We start from the raw sequence: 21,069 nt of genomic DNA, 5'->3' as shown, positions 1-21,069 counted from the left end.
TGTCTCAGTTTCCTTTCCTAGCTCCAGGGCTCAGATCTCGAGCATGAGCTCTAATTCAGAACACAAGAAGAGACTTCTGGATCAGGCCAATGGCCCATCTAGTTCAGCATCCTCTCCTCAGAGGGATTGATGATTCTTCTGGGAAGTCTGAAAACATGACCTGATCACAAGAGCACTCTCTCCCCCTGTGGCTTCTAGAAACTGATACCCAATAGCATGACTAACCATGGAGGCAAAGCGTCGCCATCAAGCCACTGCTGTCTCTCATGGAAGCACACTGCACACTGCTTTTGGTGTTTAGTCGCTTAGTCGTGTCCGCCTCTTCGTGACCCCCTGGACCTCTCCATTCTGAAGGAAATCAGCCCTGAGTGCTCCCTTGAAGGACAGATCCTGAAGCTGAGGCTCCAATACTTTGGCCACTTCATGAGAAGAGAAGACTCCCTGGAAAAGACCCTGATGCTGGGAAAGATGGAGGGCACAAGGAGAAGGGGACGACAGAGGACGAGATGGTGGGACAGTGTTCTCAAAACTACCAGCATGAGTTTGACCAAACTGGGAGGCAGTGGAAGACAGGAGTGCCTGGCGTGCTCTGGTCCTGGGGGTCACGAAGAGTCGGACACGACTAAACGACTAAACAACAATTATGTATACCCCGTCCACCTGGTATAGTGTCCCTGGATTCATTGAACAAAATCTGGTAACCTTAATCTAGGAAGTCAGTTGGTGGAAGTTAGCTATTGTTTCCCAGACTCTGCTCAAAAACCAAACTAACCCAAAGCCCGACTTTAGGAGTTGTGGGAGAACTTTTAAGTTTTCCCTCAGCCTTTCCCGAGACTTATCTGATGAAGTTTATCTTTCTCCCATCACTACGAATTACGACATGTTTTTAGCAACCAAGAGGCTTTGGCTATTAGCTTCTGTGTGTATGTGTGTGCCTTGCTCTGTTTGGAAACAGGGCGCCGTGAGTTTGTTCAGTGCCGTTCTTATTGATCTGGAAACACCCTGAGCTCGGGGTGTGCTCTTAAAAAAGATAACATTTCCCATGAAGAAGTGGAAGAATGCAGTGACTCAGTGCGGTGGACTGTCCTGTGTTTCACAGCGTGGGAGGGAAGAGGGCACACAGAGAACCTGTCCCTCTTGTGTACACTGTAAATTTCCATCTTTGTTGACCTGTGTTTGACTAGGAGGAGGGAACGGGGAGCCTCCAGGTTTCAGCAATCCGGAGCAGTCTCTGCTTTGCTGCAGATCGGAATGGCATTATTTGCAGCCGGGGCTGAGCAAATGAACAAATAAATGATTGTAATATCCCTCCCGACACTTTCTTATGGCATAAAGAAATACAAGCCTACTGTGGAGAGAAAGGGCAAGATGTAGGACTTGTTAGCTGTGAGCTAAATTCATTAATGTTGTACAGTGGTACCTCGGGTTACATACGCTTCAGGTTACAGACTCTGGCAGGAGGCCCCATTAGCTAAAGTGGTGCTTCAGGTTAAGAACAGTTTCAGGTTAAGAACGGACCTCCGGAATGAATTAAGTACGTAACTAGAGGTACCACTGTACTAATACGAATAATCTTTTTTCATGTTTATATGCTCAATTTGGATCCAGTCTAGACTCATATTCTAGCCATGATGGATGGCTATTCTCTTTTTTTTGTGTGTATATAATTTTTGTAAAATTTTCTGTTTTACAATTTAAAACGCAAATTTTTACATCCTTAAGTTATCAGTGACTTCCCTTCTTCTACAGTGGTACCTCTGGTTAAGAACTTAATTCGTTCCGGAGGTCCGTTCTTAACCTGAAACTGTTCTTAACCTGAGGTATCACTTTAGCTAATGGGGCCTCCCATTGCCGCTGCGCCGCCAGAGCACAATTTCTGTTCTCATCCTGAAGCAAAGTTTTTAACCTGAGGTACTATTTCTGGGTTAGCGGAGTCTGTAACCTGAAGCGTATGTAACCCGAGGTACCACTGTAGTTGCTTTGGAAGACGATCTTCATGACCAGTCCAACGAAGTTGATGTTGAAGAATCATTGCTTCGACACTGGTGATCATTAATGAGCGACTCCAGCGTCTCTGAGTAGGCTATGTCTCCCCACTATTTAACAGTACTATTTCTCGGTTAGAGGAGTCTGTAACCTGAAGTGTCTGTAGCCCGAGGTACCACTGTATTTCCATGGTTCATTTTACATATCACAAATCCCTGCGTATTTTACAAAAACTATACCATTCAGTATTCCATCATTGCATCCATCAAAACATGTTTACCCTGTTGAATTTACCTTAATGCTGCCAGAGTTTTCAGCCGTACACAATTATTTCCCATGTACTCAATAAACGGCTTCCAATTTTCTTTAAACGTATGGTGTTCTTGTTCCCTTATTCTATATGCTAAGCCTGCGAGTTGGGCATATGGCTATTCTCTGTATTCTCTGCCACTGTATTCTGCTCTGGTCAGACCTCACCTGGAGTACTGTGTCCAGTTCTGGACACCACAGTTCAAGAAGGACACTGACAAACTGGAACGTGTCCCGAGGAGGGCAACCAAAATGGTCAAAGGCCTGGAAACGATGCCTTATGAGGAACGGCTAAGGGAGCTGGGCATGTTTAGCCTGGAGAAGAGGAGGTTAAGGGGTGATATGATATCCATGTTCAAATATATAAAAGGACGTCACATAGAGGAGGGAGAAAGGTTGTTTTCTGCTGCTCCAGAGAAGCAGACACGGAGCAATGGATCCAAACTACAAGAAAGAAGATTCCACCTAAACATTAGGAAGAACTTCCTGACAGTAAGAGCTGTTCGACAGTGGAATTTGCTGCCAAGGAGTGTGGTGGAGTCTCCTTCTTTGGAGGTCTTTAAGTAGAGGCTTGACAACCATATGTCAGGAGTGCTCTGATGGTGTTTCCTGCTTGGCAGGGGGTTGGACTCGATGGCCCTTGTTGTCTCTTCCAACTCTATGATTCTATGATTCTCTACCCTTCACGGTTGGACAAAGTCTGCTTCTGAAAACCAGTTGCCTGGGAATGGTGGTTGGGGAGACAGCTGCTTTGCTCAGCTCCTGCTTTTGGGGTTTTGCACAGGGATCTGGAGGACCAGTGTGAGAACAGGCTGCTGGGCTGGGGAGGCCATTGGCCGGATCCAGTGCAGCTCTCCTAATGTCCTCGTGACCTAAACATACCGTGCAACTGCCCCGTTTTAAGTGTCACACCACCGAGCGACAGAAATCTTCCTGTCTTCTGATTCCAATCCCAGCTGTCCTGTTCTGGCTTGACCAAAAGACCTACATTTTCTGCTTCTTCCCTGTGGCACGAGTCAGATTCTGACCAAACTAAGCCTCCTACAGCAAAATATACACCAGGAGGTTTCGTTTGGTCAGAATCAAGTGCAGTGGAGCCTTGGTTGCAGAATGTAATCCATTCTGGGAGTCAGTTCGACTTCCAGAACAGTTCGGGAACCAAGGTGAGGCTTCCGATTGGCTGCTAGAGCTTCCTGCAGCCAATTGGAAGCCGCTCCGGACGTTCGGCTTCCAAGGCATTCAGGAGATGAGGTTGCTCTGTATACACTTCCAGAGTTAAAGCTCAATACATTACTTCCGGCAAAGGAGCTACCATCACTGCTAGAGGGCCATGAAAAATTGTGTCCTGGTCTTTGTAGAGTTGTCTACCCGTGTACTATCTGAAACCAGGGCCAGATTTAGCTTTGATGAGGCCCTAAGCTACTGAAGGTAATGGGGCCCTTTATATGTCCAGCTGTCCTTTGTCAACAACAAATGGTCGCTGCTTTTTGTGTTGAATATATGCTATATGGTAATTTATGGACCGAATCGGTATCAAAGCCATTTGCACATAACAAAATATGTATTTTATTGAACTGAAATGCAACCAGTCCATGCAGAATATAGGCACCCTATAAATAGAAATGAGCAAACCAGTGATATTTTAGGGAGCAGGCTAGCAGGGGGCCCCATGACTTACCGTATTTTTCGGCCCATAGGGCGCACCTACTTTGGGCGGGGGGGAATAAAGAATTATTTTTTTTCAGGGTGGAGGCTGCTATCCGCAAGCCTAGGGAGCCCGGCGGGAACTCCCGCGGGCTCCCAAGGCTTGCGGATAGCTTCCTGAAGCCTGGAGAGCGAGAGGGGTCGGTGCGCACTGACCCCTCTTGCTCTCCAGGCTTCAACGAAAGCCTGCATTCGCCCCATAGGACGCACACACATTTCCCCTTCATTTTTGGAGGGGGAAAAGTGCATCCTATAGGGCGAAAAATACGGTACATCCAAAGAGCCTACACAACACAGAACACGGTTGCTGGATGTAGGTTTTATTTTATTTGTTTTTTATCTTATATTTTGGAAATGTACATCTAGGTTTTTTCCCTTTAATTTTTTTGGGGGCCCCCAAGAGAGTGGGGCCCTAAGCTATAGCTTGTTTAGCTTATACGAAAATCCAGAACTGACTAAACCAAAGGGGTGCATTATTTGCCAGATGTGATTTCTTCCCCCCGGCTCTCCCACCTTACTAGAGGGCAAGAGAGCAATATCGGGAATTACAACCATACAACTACAAAGATAAGCTAAACCCTTTAAAGTTCATATACACACGCTCTCTCCCAATGACGGATAATTCAGTTCATTAAAATACACATCCATCATACAGGAGGATCCCGATCTCACACAGTGGTACCTTGGTTCTCAAACTTAATCCGTTCTGGAAGTCCGTTCCAAAACCAAAATGTTCCAAAACCAAAGCACGCTTTCCCATAGAAAGTAATACGAAACGGATTAATCCGTTCCAGGCTTTTAAAAACAACCCCTAAAACAGCAGCTTAACAAGAATTTTACTATCTATTGAGACCATTGATCCATAAAAGGAAAGCAATAATCAATGTACTGTATTGTAAAATAAGTAAGACAGGATTGTAGATGATTAAAATTAAGATTGCATTTTTCCCCCTTCCCTGCACTGATCATTGTTTGGATGGGGGCCTTTTATCCATTTCCGCAGTCACACAATCAATCGATCAGTAGCTAAACTGGGTTCCACCCAGTCACAAAAACAAATGAACTGAAAAAGCCTCAGAAACAAAAACGCAAAATAAATAGCTAAAACAAAAGCACCAAACTTAATCCATTCCAGAAGTCTATTTGACTTCCGAAATGTTCGAAAACCAAGGTGCGGCTTCTGATTGATGCAGACGCCCCGGAAACAATAGCCGTTAGCCACATCGGACGTTCAGCTTCCGAAAAACGTTCGAAAACCAGAACACTTACTTCTGGGTTTTCGGTGTTTGGGAACCAAGGCATTTGAGAACCAAGGTACCACTGTAGAAATACCTACAGCAGGACTATTCTTTAGCTTACTAGTTGCCAAGTTAAACCTGTGATCCATGTTGTCTGCTTGGACTTAAAAAGGTAAAGGGACCCCTGACCATTAGGTCCAGTCGTGACCGACTCTGGGGTTGCGGCGCTCATCTCGCTTTACTGGCTGAGGGAGCCGGCGTACAGCTTCTGGGTCATGTGCCCAGCAGGACTAAGCTGCTTCTGGCAAACCAGAGCAGCGCATGGAAACGCTGTGTACCTTCCCACTGGAGCGTTACCTATTTATCTACTTGCACTGGCATGCTTTCGAACTGCTAGGTTGGCTGGGACCAAACAAAGGGAGCTCACCCCGTTGCGGCGATTTGAACCACCAACCTTCTGATCGGCAATTCCTAGGCTCTGTGGTTTAACCCACAGCGCCACCCGCGTCCCTACAATAACCTCCCTGCAAAAGTTTCCCAAGCCCTGAAACCTTGAGAAATGGAGAAGACACTGGAGGCCTCCTTGCTTGATTGGATCAAGACTCCTTCTTGCGCAATATTCTGTGGTAGGCAGGCTGTGTGCCCATCGAGGTTCCTCTTTGGGAATGTGTTCATTCGTTTTTCTTCCGCGGTGAGCTTGTATTGGAAGCTCAGGGCTGTGGCGAGTGCAAGTGCAAAAACGTATACTCTTTTATTTTTGCAAATTGGGGATTCTAACAGTTTTCTGCCCTGGCAGTTGCAGTATTCACATGACCGGGAGCCTGAATAAAATATCCGGCCAAGGTTTCAAACTTTCCAGTTGTAACAATCTGCATTCACTTAAACTGTTGCACAGGCCTTCAGAAGCAGCCAGCGGTTTTATCCGAGGCTTTGGCGCAAACATTTATGCTGTTCTCTTGGGCCTGTTATGAACCTTTTTGGATTAGCTGGCTGGGGCTTGCACGGTCTCTCGAATTTGCAATTCATGCCCCCCTCCCCCCCTGCTTTATGAAGCAGAAAGACATACAATGAGGACTTTTCATGTCTGGAAATGGAAGGCTGATGAAAACTGCAGCTTATTTCTATGGAAATGAATAGAAAAATGAATAACTTTCAAAGTCCTCCATATAACCAATTCTTTTATATTTAGAGGGCATCTAATTCTTAAGGCAGGATATTCACAGAGAACAGTAGGCTGATTTGCTTCAATTTAATACGAGAATTTCAGATTCCTTGCAAAGCCCCTCGCTTTCTTGTCCTGAGTTTACCCCCAAACCTCTTCGGGCATCAATTGTTACTTTTCTCCACCTAAGCCCATGCCTGTATCCTCACTGCTTGTTACCACTTTGTGCCATAGCTGTCAACTTACAGATTTGAAAATAAGGGACCAGCAGCCTCGAAAATAAGGGATCAGCAGCCAAAATAAGGGATTTTTCAAGCACAGGTATGTTCAACGTCTGAGCCCCTCCAAGCCAAAGGCAGAAAGCCCAGCCAGCAGCCAAACGAAGCCTCAAGCGGTGGTTCCCACAGCACAGCAACCCGGCAAAGGGGATGCTGGGAAGCGCTGAGCAAAGGCGGGTCCCCAGGCAACACGGCTGATTTGATCAGCACAAGGCATGCAAGCTCCACCCCCCAGTCGTTCTTAGACTCCTTATTGGGTGAGCAACGCAGCCAAGCAACACAGTCGGAGCCTCCCTCCTCCCGGGCCGGCAGGGAGGGAGGGAGAGGAGCTGCTTCCTTTGAAACTTGGGAAATTTAAGGGACATCATCAATCCGGGACAGCAGCAGGACGCGGCGCTGGGATAAGGGACTTTCCCGCCAAATAAGGCACAGTTGACAGCTATGCTTTGTGCTTCAAAACAGGGCACAATTTTTTATTCTTGCACCAGAGCCTTGCAAATTGCAGGTGGACTGTCAATGTCATTCCAGTCTGTGTGATTTTTAAGGTGCTGGACAGATTGCACAGTCCAAATTTTTTGGCCAAATTAACATTAACAAGAAAGAAAAGCAGAAAATGCACATTAGGGGGGAAAAACAATATTAACTATATAGTTTGGAAAGCTGTACGTTTGGGCAGAATCCATCAGTGGAAACCTTGCGCAAAAGGAGTAATGTTGTTTTGGGTGGCAGATGAACTGCAGCAGAACAGAAACATTGCTGCTTGAGATGAACGTGCGATGGAACGGAGAACGGTGCCTTCTTATATCCCTAGATGTGGGTACCCCTTGGTTTTGCCCTCTGTGAGGATGAGCTAGCAATAAATCACACAAAATGAAGCTGGTTCTTTATTAACAGCTACAGGATCTGCTCAGGAGTGCTAGGCCTAGTGAGTACAGCACTTGTTCCGGTTAGATCTTGCCCCTATGAGACAGCTGAAGAGACTGAAGGCCCCAAACTTCCCACAGCTCCCTAAGTCCCCTTCTCCCCTAGGTCCTTTTGAGACTGCGCCTGCTTGCAGCCAACCTCTCCTCCTACCTCTTCATACCTCTCCCGGTCGTGGGAGACCAAAGGGGAGAGGAGCTTGTTGCAGCAGGAGGGGGAGACTCCCTGGCATCTTCACCGGCCCGATTTATCTCTGCCTCTTGGCCTTCCTCCTCGCCAGCCTCTGCTTCTGTCTCTGCTTCTGGACTTCTTTCTACCACAGACTCACCCCGCTCACTAAGCCCTGTTCCTTCTTCAGCTTCCGGCACCACCTCCTCTCAATCTTTTCCCTCAGACCACTCATCGTGGTCCCACCACCACTCCCCAGGCCCTGGGCCCTTTCCCCTTGGGGGTTCCCTAGCTGGTGCCTCCCACTGTTCCTCCGTGTCCAAGCCAGTCCGTGACACCCTCTATGCTCCCGAAGCCATTTTTTCTGTCCCTTGCAAGGTGAAGGATGCTACCCCATCACCAGTTTGGGAACAAGATCAGTTGTCAGATTGGTCGCCTTCTGTGTCGAGGGCAGCTCTCTACTAGCTGCATCTGGTACACAGGATGAGACCCTACCTGCCTGCAGACTGTTTCGCCAGAGGGCTGCATGCTCTGGTTATCTCCCGCTTGGACTACTGCCATACGCTCTATGTGGGGCTACCTTTGGAGGTGACCCGGAAACTACAACTAATCCAGAATGCGGCAGCTAGACTGGTGACTGGGAGCGGCCACCGAGACCACATAACACCGGTCCTGAAAGACCTACATTGGCTCCCAGTACGTTTCCGAGCACAATTCAAAGTGTTGGTGCTGACCTTGAAAGCCCTAAACAGCCTTGGCCCAGTAGACCTGAAGGAACTACTGGGGGGTTGGACTAGATGACCCTAGGGTCCCTTCCAACTCTACAATTCAACAATATTCTACAATGCAAACTGCCTCAGCCCAGTCGACCTGAAGGAGCATCTCCACCCCCATTATTCTGCCCAGACACTGAGGTCCAGCTCTGAGGGCCTTCTGGCAGTTCCCTCCCTGCGAGAAGTGAGGTTACAGGGAACCAGGCAGAGGGCCTTCTCAGTGGTGGCACCCGCCCTGTGGAACGCCCTCCCACCAGATGTCAAGGAAATAAGCAACTCTCTGACTTTTAGAAGACATCCAAAGGCAGCTCTGTTTAGGGAAGTTCTAATGTTTGATGTTTTATCACAGTATTATTATTATTATTATTATTATTATTATTATTATTATTCTGTTGGGAGCTGCTCAGAGTGCCTGGGGAAACCCAGCCAGATGGGTGGGGTATAAATAAATTACCATTATTATTATTATTATTATTATTATTATTATTATTATTAGAGGGGCACCATCTTCCCCATTGACTCGGGCAGCAAAATTTCAGGATCAGCCCAAGCATTTGAACCGGAAGTGATGCCTTTGCATTGTGCATGCAAAAAAGCAGCAGCAACAACAGGAGGTCAAACAGAGCCTGGACTTCTTAGTCCTACTGATGGAGAAATCACAGCTCTTCCGATTTCCTCTGGGCTGGGTAAAGCCATTTCTGTGTCTGCAAATTCCAGCTGCTCTTGAGAGAAAGTAATTAATCAGGAAGTCCTTGGCTCGGATCCAGGAGGCCTTTTTAATTAAAAGAGGGGGAAAAGAGCAGCTTGTTCAAGAACCGCTGCTAAATCTTAGTGTCATCCGTGCAGAGCAGAATATCTACATCTGTGGGGTACAGAGGGGCATTTCGCTCTTTCAGCGGGACTTGCCAACATCTGCCGTTTCTGCCTCTTTGCACCGAAGGCTCTGGTATCTGTGTAAAAACAAGCCTCCTCCCGCTTTCGATTCTGGCCCCACTCACGAGAGGCATGTGGCCCTCCAAATATTATTCAGAGAGGAATACAGCCTTTCTCCATCCCTGCTCTAGCGTTAGTGAGTCATTGAAGTGTCTAAGAAACCCTTTGCAGTGCCTGTCAGTGGGGGAAATGGGATGAAACAGCCCTCTGCGCTTATGCAGAGGCAGAGTCAATGCTGCTGTGCCTCCGGGAAAATTCATTTACAGTATTTTTCGCTCTATAACACGCACCCGACCATAACAAGCACATAGTTTTTAGAGGAGGAAAACAAGAAACAAATATTCTAAACGAAACAGTGGATATATGATTTTTGTGGTTCATGCTGTGGCCACAGACATGTGATCTGACGGTGAATTTGGGGTAGCCCAATGCAAAAATCCTGAGGATCCATGTGGATCCGTGCTTTGTAACCACGTTTTAAGTGGGGAGGGAAGGAAAAGCACTCAAGGGACAAGGAACACGCGTGGGGTGGGTGGAGAAGGATGCTGTTAATAATGCAGAAGAGGGGTATAAGAGGAGAAGGCTCCTCTCCTCTCCCGCCTTGCTCCTTTAAAGCAAGCAGGCTCTGCTTCTCTCCCTCCTCCCCAGCTCGCTGAAAAACTTTGCTGCTATTTAGCCAGCTGAGTGGGGAGAAGAGAGGGACAGAGAGCCTGCTTGCTTTAAAGGAGCCAACCAGACAGGAGCCACTTACACTCATGTAAGCGGCTCTTCTCCTCTCCTGCTTTGCTCCTTTAAAGAAGCAGGCTCTCTGTCCCTCTCCTCCTCCCCACTCAGCAGTTCTTCTCCCGCTTTGCTGTTTCAAAGCGAGCCACGGAGGAGGGAAGGAAGGGGAACCACGGATCCTCTGCTCACGACTGCAGCAGATCCCCCCGCCATCCGTAGGCATTCGCTCCATAACACGCACAGACATTTCCCCTTACTTTCTAGGAGGAAAAAAGTGAGTGTTGTGGTGCAAAAAATACGGTACGTGTTTGGCACTGGTTTGGAGTGAATCGGACAATGTCGGATTTCGGAGGGATACCCCATGGCTCCCAGTTTGAGGATCAAGAACTCAGTTTGTTGGCAGAGGTTTAAAGACTTTCTCAAGGCATATCTAAAAAAATGTAGTACGGTGGTACCTCTGGATACGAACGGGATCCATTCCAGAGCCCCGTTTGCATCCTGAGTAGAATGCAACCCATGACTGCATGGGTCACAGTTCGCTGCGTCTGCGCATGCGTGTACGTAATTTTGAGCGTCTGCGCATGCGCGAGCGGCGAAACCCGGAAGTAACATGTTCCGTTACTTCTGGGTCGCCGCGGAGCGTAACCTGAAAATGCAAGGTATGGCTGTACAGTGGTACCTCGGGTTACAGACGCTTCAGGTTACAGACTCTGCTAACCCAGAAATAGTACCTCGGGTTAAGAACTTTGCTTCAGGATGAGAACAGAAATCGTGCTCTGGTGGCGAGGCAGCAGGAGGAGGCCCCATTAGCTAAAGTGGTGCTTCAGGTTAAGAACAGTTTCAGGTTAAGAACGGACCTCCAGAACGAATTAAGTTCTTAACCTGAGGTACCACTGTATAAACACTGACAACTGGGAAACACAGGCCTGCGAGCGCTCCAGTTGGAGAACAGCCTTTCCCAAAGGTGTCATGGGCTTTGGAGACACTCGAACTTAGGACACAAGGGAGAAACGTGTGAAGAGGAAGGCAGGCTTGGCAAACCCTCACCGTGATCAACTCCTGTTTGGAAACCTATGTCCCCACTGTGGAAGGATGAGTGGATCCAGAATTGGCCTCCACAGTCACTTACAGGCTCACTGTTAAAACAGTGTTTATGGAAAACAATCTTACTCGGCTACGAGGGATTGCCAAAGAAGAAGGAGAAAGAGCATGGGCATGGTGTGGGGAGGGCCAGGGGGCCTGTAGCCCCGGGCGCATGGTTTAGAAGGGACCTGATCTAGGTGCAGGATCCCTGCCCTGCCTGCTGCTGAGGGTCTCTGGGCCCTGGCATGGTCTTTCCACTGTGCCTGGCCCCCTCGCTGAATGGTCATCTGGTCAGCATTGGGGAGATGTGCCCACCCAGGGTCTTACTGGCTACCCAGCCTCCCTGTGTGCCAATGGTCAGGCAGGCAGTGGGCACAGCACAGTGTGGCCATGTGAACCCTCTGTACTCTGCACTGCCCCGGTGGTGACAAGGGTTTGGCTGGCATGGCAGGTTTTGTTCCCCCTCTGTGCCCAGCCTCCGGTCCCACCTGGTTGATGCACATGTATGCCTCCTGGGCACCAATAAAGGATGCAGTGCCACTCGTTTGGAGGGTGTTAAGTTGTGGGTGAACATATCAGAGGACACAGCGATTCTTCAAACAGCTCTTGTTTATTCACAGGCCAGAACAGAACTGAAATGAAAGGTTCAGCCAGCCTGCTTATATAGAGCCCCACTACAATGCAACAGTAACAACTTTCTGTAACTAGCCAATCACTGAACGTCACTTTCAATTCCTTATTTGCATATGCGGACCTGAGTGAAAACTATCTACAGTATCCCCCTGCTGGCCCAGGGTGAGAACTTCAGTACATAACAGAGGGCATCCAAAATAATTGCAATCACATACAGTGGTACCTCGGGTTACAGACGCTTCAGGTTACAGACTCCGCTAACCCAGAAATAGAACTTCGGGTTAAGAACTTTGCTTCAGGATGAGAACATAAATCGCGCGGCGGCAGCAGGAGGCCCCATTAGCTAAAGTGGTACCTCAGGTTAAGAAGAGTTTCAGGTTAAGAACGGACCTCCAGAACGAAATAAGTTCTTAACCCGAAGTACCACTGTATCAATGAGCTCCTCCAGTGCTGTGTTCGTGTTTTGTTTTGAATTGGGGGCATAATTTGAACTCATGGCCAGCCAGGATTCTGGTGGTCGTTTTTCAGCAGACGCCTCTCAGCCCTGTTCTCCAAGTTGCTTCTTAACTGCAGCTGCCAGAAACTGACCCGTTTCTGTATATTTTACAAGGTTGTTATTGTCCTTCACCAGATCTTAACCTATTACAGTATTTGTAAGAATGGATTCCAAATATCGTTGAATTTGTCCATGGCAAAGCCTTGGTTTACAGTATATGCAAGTTGTGCATATGTTGCGAGTTTGTATACGTCTTCAATCCAATCGTAGAAGGGAGCCGCATTTTTATTTTTCCACTTCATCAGTATTCATCTTTTTGCCGTTGTCAGGGCAAGTAGAATCCTCTCATATTGTCCTTTTGTAAGGTTCCAAGTGCTGGTTATAGAATTAAAGAGGATATTTTGCTCTGTAAATGTAAGGTTGTTCGGTTCTGTTTTGATGGTTTCAGTTACCTTCTGCCAAAAATATTTCCATATAGGACAATGAAAAAACATACGTTTTAGAGAAGCATTACCCCTATTTCATCTCCAACAGCTAAGATACCTTAGATAGCCCCTTTTAAAACAAATTTAATGGGGTCCAGTATATTCTAAATATTATTTTTTGTTGTATGAGCCTCACTTTAAGGTCCACAGACACCCTTGTTATAGCAGTTAAAACAGTTTCCCACTGTGTGGGAATAACATGAGATTTGGCACGCTGGGCTGTGTGGCCCCCACTATTTGCAGTGCCAGATTTACGTATAAGCTAAACAAGCTATAGCTTAGGGCCCCATTCTCTTGGGGCCCCCAAAAAAATTAAAGGGGGGAAAAACTAGATTTACATTTCCAAAATAAAAGATAAAAAACAAATAAAATAAAACCTACATCCAGCAACAGTGTTTTGTGTTGCGTAGGCTCCTAGGTTGTAAGTAATGGGCCCCCAAACATTTTAAGTTAGAGCTTAACAATCATTTCACTATTAATATAGTTCTTCTTAATGGTGTTTCAGTTCAACAATAACTTTGATAAAATAGGTATTTTGTTATGTGCAAATGGCTTGAGATACCTATGAGGTCCATAAATTACCATCTAGCACATGGGTAGGCAAACTAAGGCCTGCGGCTGGATCTGGCCCAATCGACTTTTAAATCCATCCTGCGGACAGTCCGGGAATCATGAGTAGAATGTGTCCTTTTATTTAAAATGCATATCTGGGTTATTTGTGGGGCATGCCTGGTGTTTCTACATGAGCAGAATGTGTCCTTTTATTTAAAATACATCTCTGGGTTATTTGTGGGGCATAGGAATTCGTTCATCCCCCCCCCCTTCAAAATATAGTCTGGGCCCACACAAGGTCTGAGGGACAGTGGACCGGGCCCCTGCTGGAAAAGTTTGCTGACCCCTAATCTAGCATATATCCAACACACAAAACAGCGACAATTTGTTGTTGTCAAAGGACAGGTGGACCTATAAAGGGCCCCATCACCTTCAATAGCTTAGGGCCTCATCCAACCTAAATCCAGCCCTGCCTGTCTCTCACTCAAGGGTGGTACCCCTCTTCCTTCTGTTCCCGCAGAGGCTGCCGGGAACAATGTTCTCATCCGTAAAGCCATATGAGAACCAGCGCTACTCTGCCTTGAAGAAAGACTGCCAAAGGAGGAAAATCCTCTTTGAGGACCCCTTGTTCCCAGCCAACGACGACTCCCTCTTCTACAAGTCGAGAATTCAAGGTGTGCAATGGAAACGGCCAAAGGTAAGGCAAAGCTTTGCGGGGATGTTTTTAAGAGGAAAAGGTGAAATGGGTATAACATCGAATATGTTGCTTGGGTGAAATTGTGGAATGAAGTCCTAAATATTTTTCCGGGTTTAGCCGCACATGCATGCGCAGAACAGGCACCTCCAGTTGCAAATTCCTCAGGATCCGTCCACCACATGGATATGATGATGATGGATCTGACCATAGGGCAGCCTCCCTTAACCTGGCTAGGTATTTTGGAATACAGCTTCCATCATACCTGACCATTGCCCATGCTGGCTGTGGCTGATGGGAGTTGTAGTCCCTAATATCTGCCAGGTAAAGGTAAAGGTAAAGGGACCCCTGACCATTAGGTCCAGTTGTGACCAACTCTGGGGTTGCGGCGCTCATCTCGCTTTACTGGCTGAGGGAGCCGGCGTAGAGCTTCTGGGTCATGAGGCCAGCAGGACTAAGCCGCTTCTAGAAAACCAGAGCAGCACACGGAAACGCCGTTTACCTTCCCGCCAGAGCGGTATCTATTTATCTACTTGCACTTTGACGTGCTTTCAAACTGCTAGGTTGGCAGGAGCAGGGACCGAGCAATGGGAGCTCACCCCGTCGCGGGGATCCGAACCGCCGACCTTCTGATCAGCAAGTCCTTGGCTCTGTGGTTTAACCCACAGCGCCACCCGCGTCCCTTAATATCTGCAGGGTACCAAGGTGGAAAAGATTGCTTCTTCAGACAGTCTCTTAGGCCTAATAGCAAAACAGTACAAAACAATTGCTCACATTACGTTTTCCTAGGATGGGTCATTTTGGCACCAATTGGGTGTCTCTAAATGAGCTTAGTGCATTAATTTGATTTCTGAATTGATGTGCTTTCCGGCAAACTGCATAAACGTGCATTTCTCAAGAGAGACACTCTTTCCTTCCTCCTCCCCCTCCTTTTGCCTCAGCTTCAAAATTGGCCCAGACGAACAAAGCACTTGAATCTCAAGAAGGACAAGGCAATAATTGTCTGGTTTGGTCAAGAATGGGAGAGGGAGCATGGAGGGAAGTGGAAGCTGGAGCAATTTTGCCTCATTGTTGACTGGTGCCTCAGAGCGTTTCCCATGGCTGTGAAGAAACCCTTTTTCTTCTCTCAAGGATGGTCTTCGTTTCGGAGTTTTTCCCTGTCGTTGGGGCTCCCTGTGCCACTGTGGACGTTGCCAAAGTCTTGGAAAAGGTTCAGAGAGAGAGAGCCATAGCAAAAGAGAGGTCCAGGACTGCCTCCTGGTATTCTAGACTACAACTCCCATCATCCACAGCTGGCAGAACTGACTGATGGGAGTTGTAGTACAGAACATCTGCAAGGCACCCCGGGCTGGTGTGGGGAGCTGCTGGTCAAGAAGAGAAAAATAAACGAGGAGATAAAAAGTGCTACATGTTAGGGCCTTTCTCAACCTGTGTGTCCCCAGATGTTGTTGAACTACAACTCCCATCACCCCTAGCTAGCAAGGCCACAGCTCAGGGATGATGGGAGTTGTAGTCCAACAACATCTGGGGACCCACAGGTTGAGAACCACTGTTTAGGACAAAGAAAAAACTATTATTATTGGAGGTAGGGCAAGATTAAAAATGACGACAGTTCTGAAATATTAAGGATATCTGGGAAGGCAGGAGGGCAAAATGAAGCCAAATTTCTGAGGACAACGTGGTCCCCTGTCGCTTTCGCATCATGTTGTTCTAAGAAGCTTAGGAACGTGTGGCGGTTTAACTCCCTCACAACCCTGTGAGGTGGATCACGCCAAGAGAAAGTGACCAACGGCAAGGTGATTTTTGAACCTGGTTTTCTGAGTCTCTGGGCTACTCACTGCACTGTAAGGGCTAGGATAATTTGTGGCAGTTCTGGGGCTATGGATGTTTTGCTTTCAGAAACTGGCATGCAGGAGCAGAGCGCCTCTGAGCATGTGTTGAGACTCGGAAGGCAGCGCACTCCTGCTGTGGTTTCCCCGTGACTGGTATTGAGAAAGATGAGAAACAGAGGCCACTGTGAGAACAGGCCTCTGGAGTAGATTAGCCACCACAGACTGTTCTTAAAATGCAAAAAAAGGGGGGGATAAAGATGAACAGAATCACAAGGTTTCGCGGCAAAAAGACCATTAGCAGAAGCCCTCTTTGTGCAGTATCTTCAACGGGATTGCTGAATTTTTTGAGCTCATACCAGCACTTTGATAAAGGAAAGCTGGTTCCAGCGATAGTTCTGAACGTATCGTTAAAGTAGCGTGTTTTTCGCTCCACCATTGATAACACTGGCAAGCGCCTTTATCTCTTAACCTCTTTAATTAATCTTCCAGGGTCAGTTGTGCAGCGCGAGGTCTCTCAACGAAAGGACATGGACTGCTTTTAGTCGTTCCTAGGAAATCTCTCCCCCCCTCCCTGCACCTCCCATAGCTTTGAAAAGCTTGCACAATGACAAATGTCCTTAGCTCTTCCCCGCAGGGCGAAAGCAAGCGTCGTTTTTTGTTGTTGTTGTTTTGGTCAGCCGAGGTTCTGAGAATTGTGTAGGCTCCACGTTCTCAGGTATGTTGGAAATCCCGTTAGACCTGCAGCAGAAGGCGTGGGCAGAATCAACTGGCCCTTGTGGGAGCTACATGCCACATTCCCACCAGAAAATCCTTATTTCTGGATATCTGTGTGTTTTGGTGCTGAAGGAGACTCTTGAGAGTCCCATGGACTGCAAGAAGATCCAACCTATCCATTCTGAAGGAAATCAGCCCTGAGTGCTCACTGGAAGGACAGATCCTGAAGCTGAGGCTCCAATACTTTGGCCACCTCATGAAAAGAGAAGACTCCCTGGAAAAGACCCTGATGTTGGGAAAGATGGAGGGCAAAAGGAGAAGGGGACAATAGAGGACGAGATGGTTGGACAGTGTTCTTGAAGCTACCAGCATGAGTTTGACCAAACTGCGGGAGGCAGTGGAAGGCAGGAGTTCCTGGCGTGCTTTGGTCCATGGGCTCACGAAGAGTCAGACATGACTAAACGACTGAACAACAACAGTGTGTTTCGGTTGCTTTCGTCGTCCTTATATCATCACTAGTTGGTTGGCGTCCATCTGCCTCGGACTACAGTGGAATGTGCGGTTGCTGGTTAAGTCAAACTGTTGGCTGCAGGGACTGACACAGGAGAGACATGTTTTGTTGCAGCTGGGGCATAAGAAGGCGTCTGCTTTTGCTGCCGCAGATGCATCAAGCCATTTCTTCTCCCTATGCTTTCTCCCAGTGGCCATTCCTCCTCTGGTCACTGCTGTGGTCATCTGCAATTGATTTCCACAAGGAAGCAACTGACGTTTCCAGCCTTTGTGTCACGTTTTCAGGCACCTTTTTAACACAGAGTTGGTCTGGCCCAGTGGTTTTCAACCCTGGGGTGCCTTGAATGGTGTTCAGGGGTGCCACAGGAAATTCTAGCCTCTGTCCCTTGCTCTTTACTGCCCTCCTTGATGCCCTCTCATGTCTCTGCCTCCCAAACACAGCAGAGGTTATATTTTCTGAGACTCCTCTGGAAAAACAATCTCTCTCTCTCTCTTTTTAAATAATATTTATTAAAGTTTCAAAAAATTACAAAAAGAAAGAAAAGAAAAAGAAAAACAGAAAATACAAAATACAAAAAAGAAACAATTAAAAACAAGTCCATCTTTCCATGTCTTGTCTTTCATTTACTTGTTTCCTTGACCTCCTCACACCTCCCTTTTTTGTATTCTAGTTCAATTGGTTATTTCAGCAAATCCTTTCCATCCTTGTTTTTATCTTACTAATTTATCTTAATATATTATAACTTTACATTCTGAACTGTTGACAATCCATTATTACTCAACCCTTGATAGCATTACTGCTAAAACCACATAACTTCATTCCAGCATCATTCTAACATTCCTTAATTTCACGGTGTTTCTGTAGATAGTCTTTAAATTTCTTCCAGTCTTCTTCTACCGACTCTTCTCCCTGGTCTCGGATTCTGCCAGTCATTTCCGCCAAGGAAAAACAATCTCTCAAAGGACCTGTTGATGGCATTTTACCATTGCACTGTGGAGAGTGTACTAACTTATGGTCTGTGTGTGTGGTTTGGGAGCTGCACGACTAGGGGAAAAACAATGCTATCCAGGGTTGTAAAGACTGCGGAGAGAATAATTGGGTGCACTCTTCCCACCTTAGATCAAATCTATGCTTCCAGGTGCTATAAGAAAGCGGCAGAGATAGCGCAGGATAGTGCGCACCCCGGAAATGATCTCTTTCAGCTTCTGCCTTCTGGAAGAAGGTACAGGGTTATAAAGGCCAGGACTAGCCACGTGAGAAACAGTTTCTACGCAATGCAATTCTGGTTCTAAACGCAGCATAAGGGGTCTCTATAGTATAGTGTATTTTAAAATGGGGTTTTTAGAGTTTTTAGGGGTTTTAGAATGTTTTATGTAGTTTTGTAGTAGTTTTATGTAGTTTTGTGGTAGTTTTATGTAGTTTTTATGTAGTTTTATGTAGTTTTTCATTGTTCTGCATGGGACATTGACAATAAAGATATCGTAATTGTAATCGTAAACAGCTGTTGGTTGCAGCAGTCCTGGCTATAAGCTCCCTAGGCAAATGGTGTCTTTGGAAAGCACCTCTCTTGGGGGCAGGAGAGGGGCAGCTCAGAGATCGGGGTGGCATGGGTATGTGGAGGTTGTCTGTTAGCTCAGCTTACCTAGTGACCTCCAGCAGTTGCAGACTGCACCTTCAAGCAGCGCTCGTGTTTTACACGCTGACGATCCCAGGTTCAAATCCTGAAGCCCACCTGCGCCACACCTGAAATTTGATGTGAGCGTCAGGTTTGGGGCACACACTATTGTGGCTATGAAGGAACGATCAAGCACTTAAGGTGAATTCATTGGATTGTAGAGTTGGAAGGACCCCAAGGGTCATCTAGTCCCAACCGCCTGCAATGCAGGAATCTCAGCTAAAGCATCTGCTCAAAAACCTCCAAGGAAGGAAGGTCCACAACTTCTTGTGGGCGTCTGTTCCACAGTCAAACAGCTCTTACTTTCAGAAAGTTCTTCCTGAAGTTTAGGCAGAATCTCCTTTCTTGAAACTTGAAGCCATGGGTTCGAGTCCTGCCCTCCAGGGCAGGAAAAAATGAGCTGGCCAAATGAGGTAGACCTTATTTCCCCCTTTTGAAGGACTAGACTGGTCTAGGTCGACAAATCCTCTGACCCTGCATTAAGCGGCTCAGTGTTGCCCATACTGGTGTTGAAATAACGAAAGAGAAAGTTACCAAAACAAACGATGTCCAGAAATGGATAAGGATGACCTGGTGGACACGTAGGACAATGGGCAGTTGATTCTGTCCACGCCTTCAGCTGCAGGTCTAACAGGATTTTCAGCATACCTGAGAACGTGGAGCCTGCACAATTCTCGGAACCTCGGCTGGTACAAACCGAAGGACCAAAGTTTGCTTTTGCCCTGCAGGGAAGAGTCAAACGCATTTGTCATCTTGCAAATTTTCCACCACTATGGGAAGGAGGGGCAGTTTCTGGGAACTGCTAAAAGCAACTCACGGCCTTTTCGCTGGGAGACCTCGCCTTGTACAACTGTCCCAGGAAGATTAACTTTAAAAAGGTTAACAGTTTTGGCCGCCCTTCTCGCTTATCAATGCAAGTGTAGTTCTATAGGGAGGGGAGAGACCGTATTCACTCATACGAACCGGCCCAGGTTTTGAGATCTCTAGGGGAGGCCCTTCTCTTGGTCCCACCACTCTCAAAGGCATGTTGGTCAGGGATGCAAGGCAGGGCCTTCTCGGTGTTGGCTCCTCCCAGTTAACTTTGGAACTCTCCCCCTGGATAAGCCAGATTGGTCCCGTCCTTGTTGTCCTTCTACTAGCAGGTGAAGACCGTCTTGCACATGTCCTCAAATATTTCCACACCAAAAACTGGGACACGTGGTTTCCAGGACGCGCTTCCAGGCGAGTCACGTGACCCGCTCCATGGTCTCACCCTGGAAAAAGTGCTTTTCTTCAGGGTGGGATCGCAACACCCAAAATGGCCCCAGTGATCGCGTGTGGGAAAATGGGTTGCCCTGTTTTTTTCTGAGACAGTTGAGAATGGACTGCTTTTAATGACAGGGCTGGTGATGGAGACCGTGCTGTTTTCATTGTGATTATTTGTATGGTGTGTGTGTATATGTGTGTGTGTGTTTTAATTTAATTGCTTTTTAATTATTGGGGGGAGGGTTACCTGTTTTTACCTGTTTTTGTTTTTATCTTTCCCTGTTAGGGAAAAAGGCAGGTAAAAATAAAAATAGTTAAAGTAAATAATAAAAATAATTAATAGGTGTGTGAGAGAGAAAGGGGGGGGGGGGAGAGAGGAGTCATAGTGTGGTGGTGGCAAAACCTGCATAATTTTGGGAGAGTTTTTCCTTCAGGGACAGAGCTGCTTATTTTATACGGCCTTAGACGCAGGACAGACCATGTGTCTGATATTCCAAGGAGATAACTGGTTCATTCCACGGCCATGTACTGTAGAGACTGCCCGTAAAGAACGGTTTAGATTTTATCCTGTAACTAAACTGCATTATCGCACACACACTAGAGCAGCGATTCCCAAACTCTGTGGTGCATAGAATTCAAAATGCCATACAATAAAATACAACATAAGAAACGGAAGAAGCCATCGAACGCACTGTTTTAAAAAGTGCCGTTTTAAAGCAGCAAATCAGCGAATGGACAGAATAATCCCCTCAAAGGCCTGGGTAAACAGCTGAGGTTTTTATGAGATACTTGAGATATCCAGGAGGTGGAGCTTACAGATTCTCGCTCTGGAGAGGATATTCCACAAGGTTGGTGCTACAGCCGAACAGGCCCTTGATTCCATCCCCATCTGGTCCCTCAGCTCCTTCGAAAAGAAGTTTTACAGAGAACGGGAAATCTATTTGCAGATTTCCA

General features: G+C 47.0%; 1 protein-coding gene across 1 annotated transcript in view; it reads left to right on the top strand.

Annotated features, from left to right (window-relative positions):
• CAPN5 (calpain 5) overlaps positions 1 to 21,069 on the top strand; it is a 92,671-nt gene that overhangs the window by 16,869 nt on the left and 54,733 nt on the right. The window contains exon 2 of the mRNA XM_083736752.1: positions 13,965 to 14,141. Coding sequence (XP_083592878.1) covers positions 13,980 to 14,141 — 162 coding nt within the window. The 5' untranslated portion in view covers positions 13,965 to 13,979. The remainder of the gene's footprint in view (positions 1 to 13,964; positions 14,142 to 21,069) is intronic.

This window comes from Podarcis gaigeae (assembly GCF_964106915.1).
Source record: "Podarcis gaigeae genome assembly, chromosome: 4".
Taxonomy (NCBI): Eukaryota; Metazoa; Chordata; class Lepidosauria; order Squamata; family Lacertidae; genus Podarcis; species Podarcis gaigeae.
Note: the sequence above shows the minus strand (reverse complement) of the source record. Positions and strands in the feature narration are given on the sequence as shown.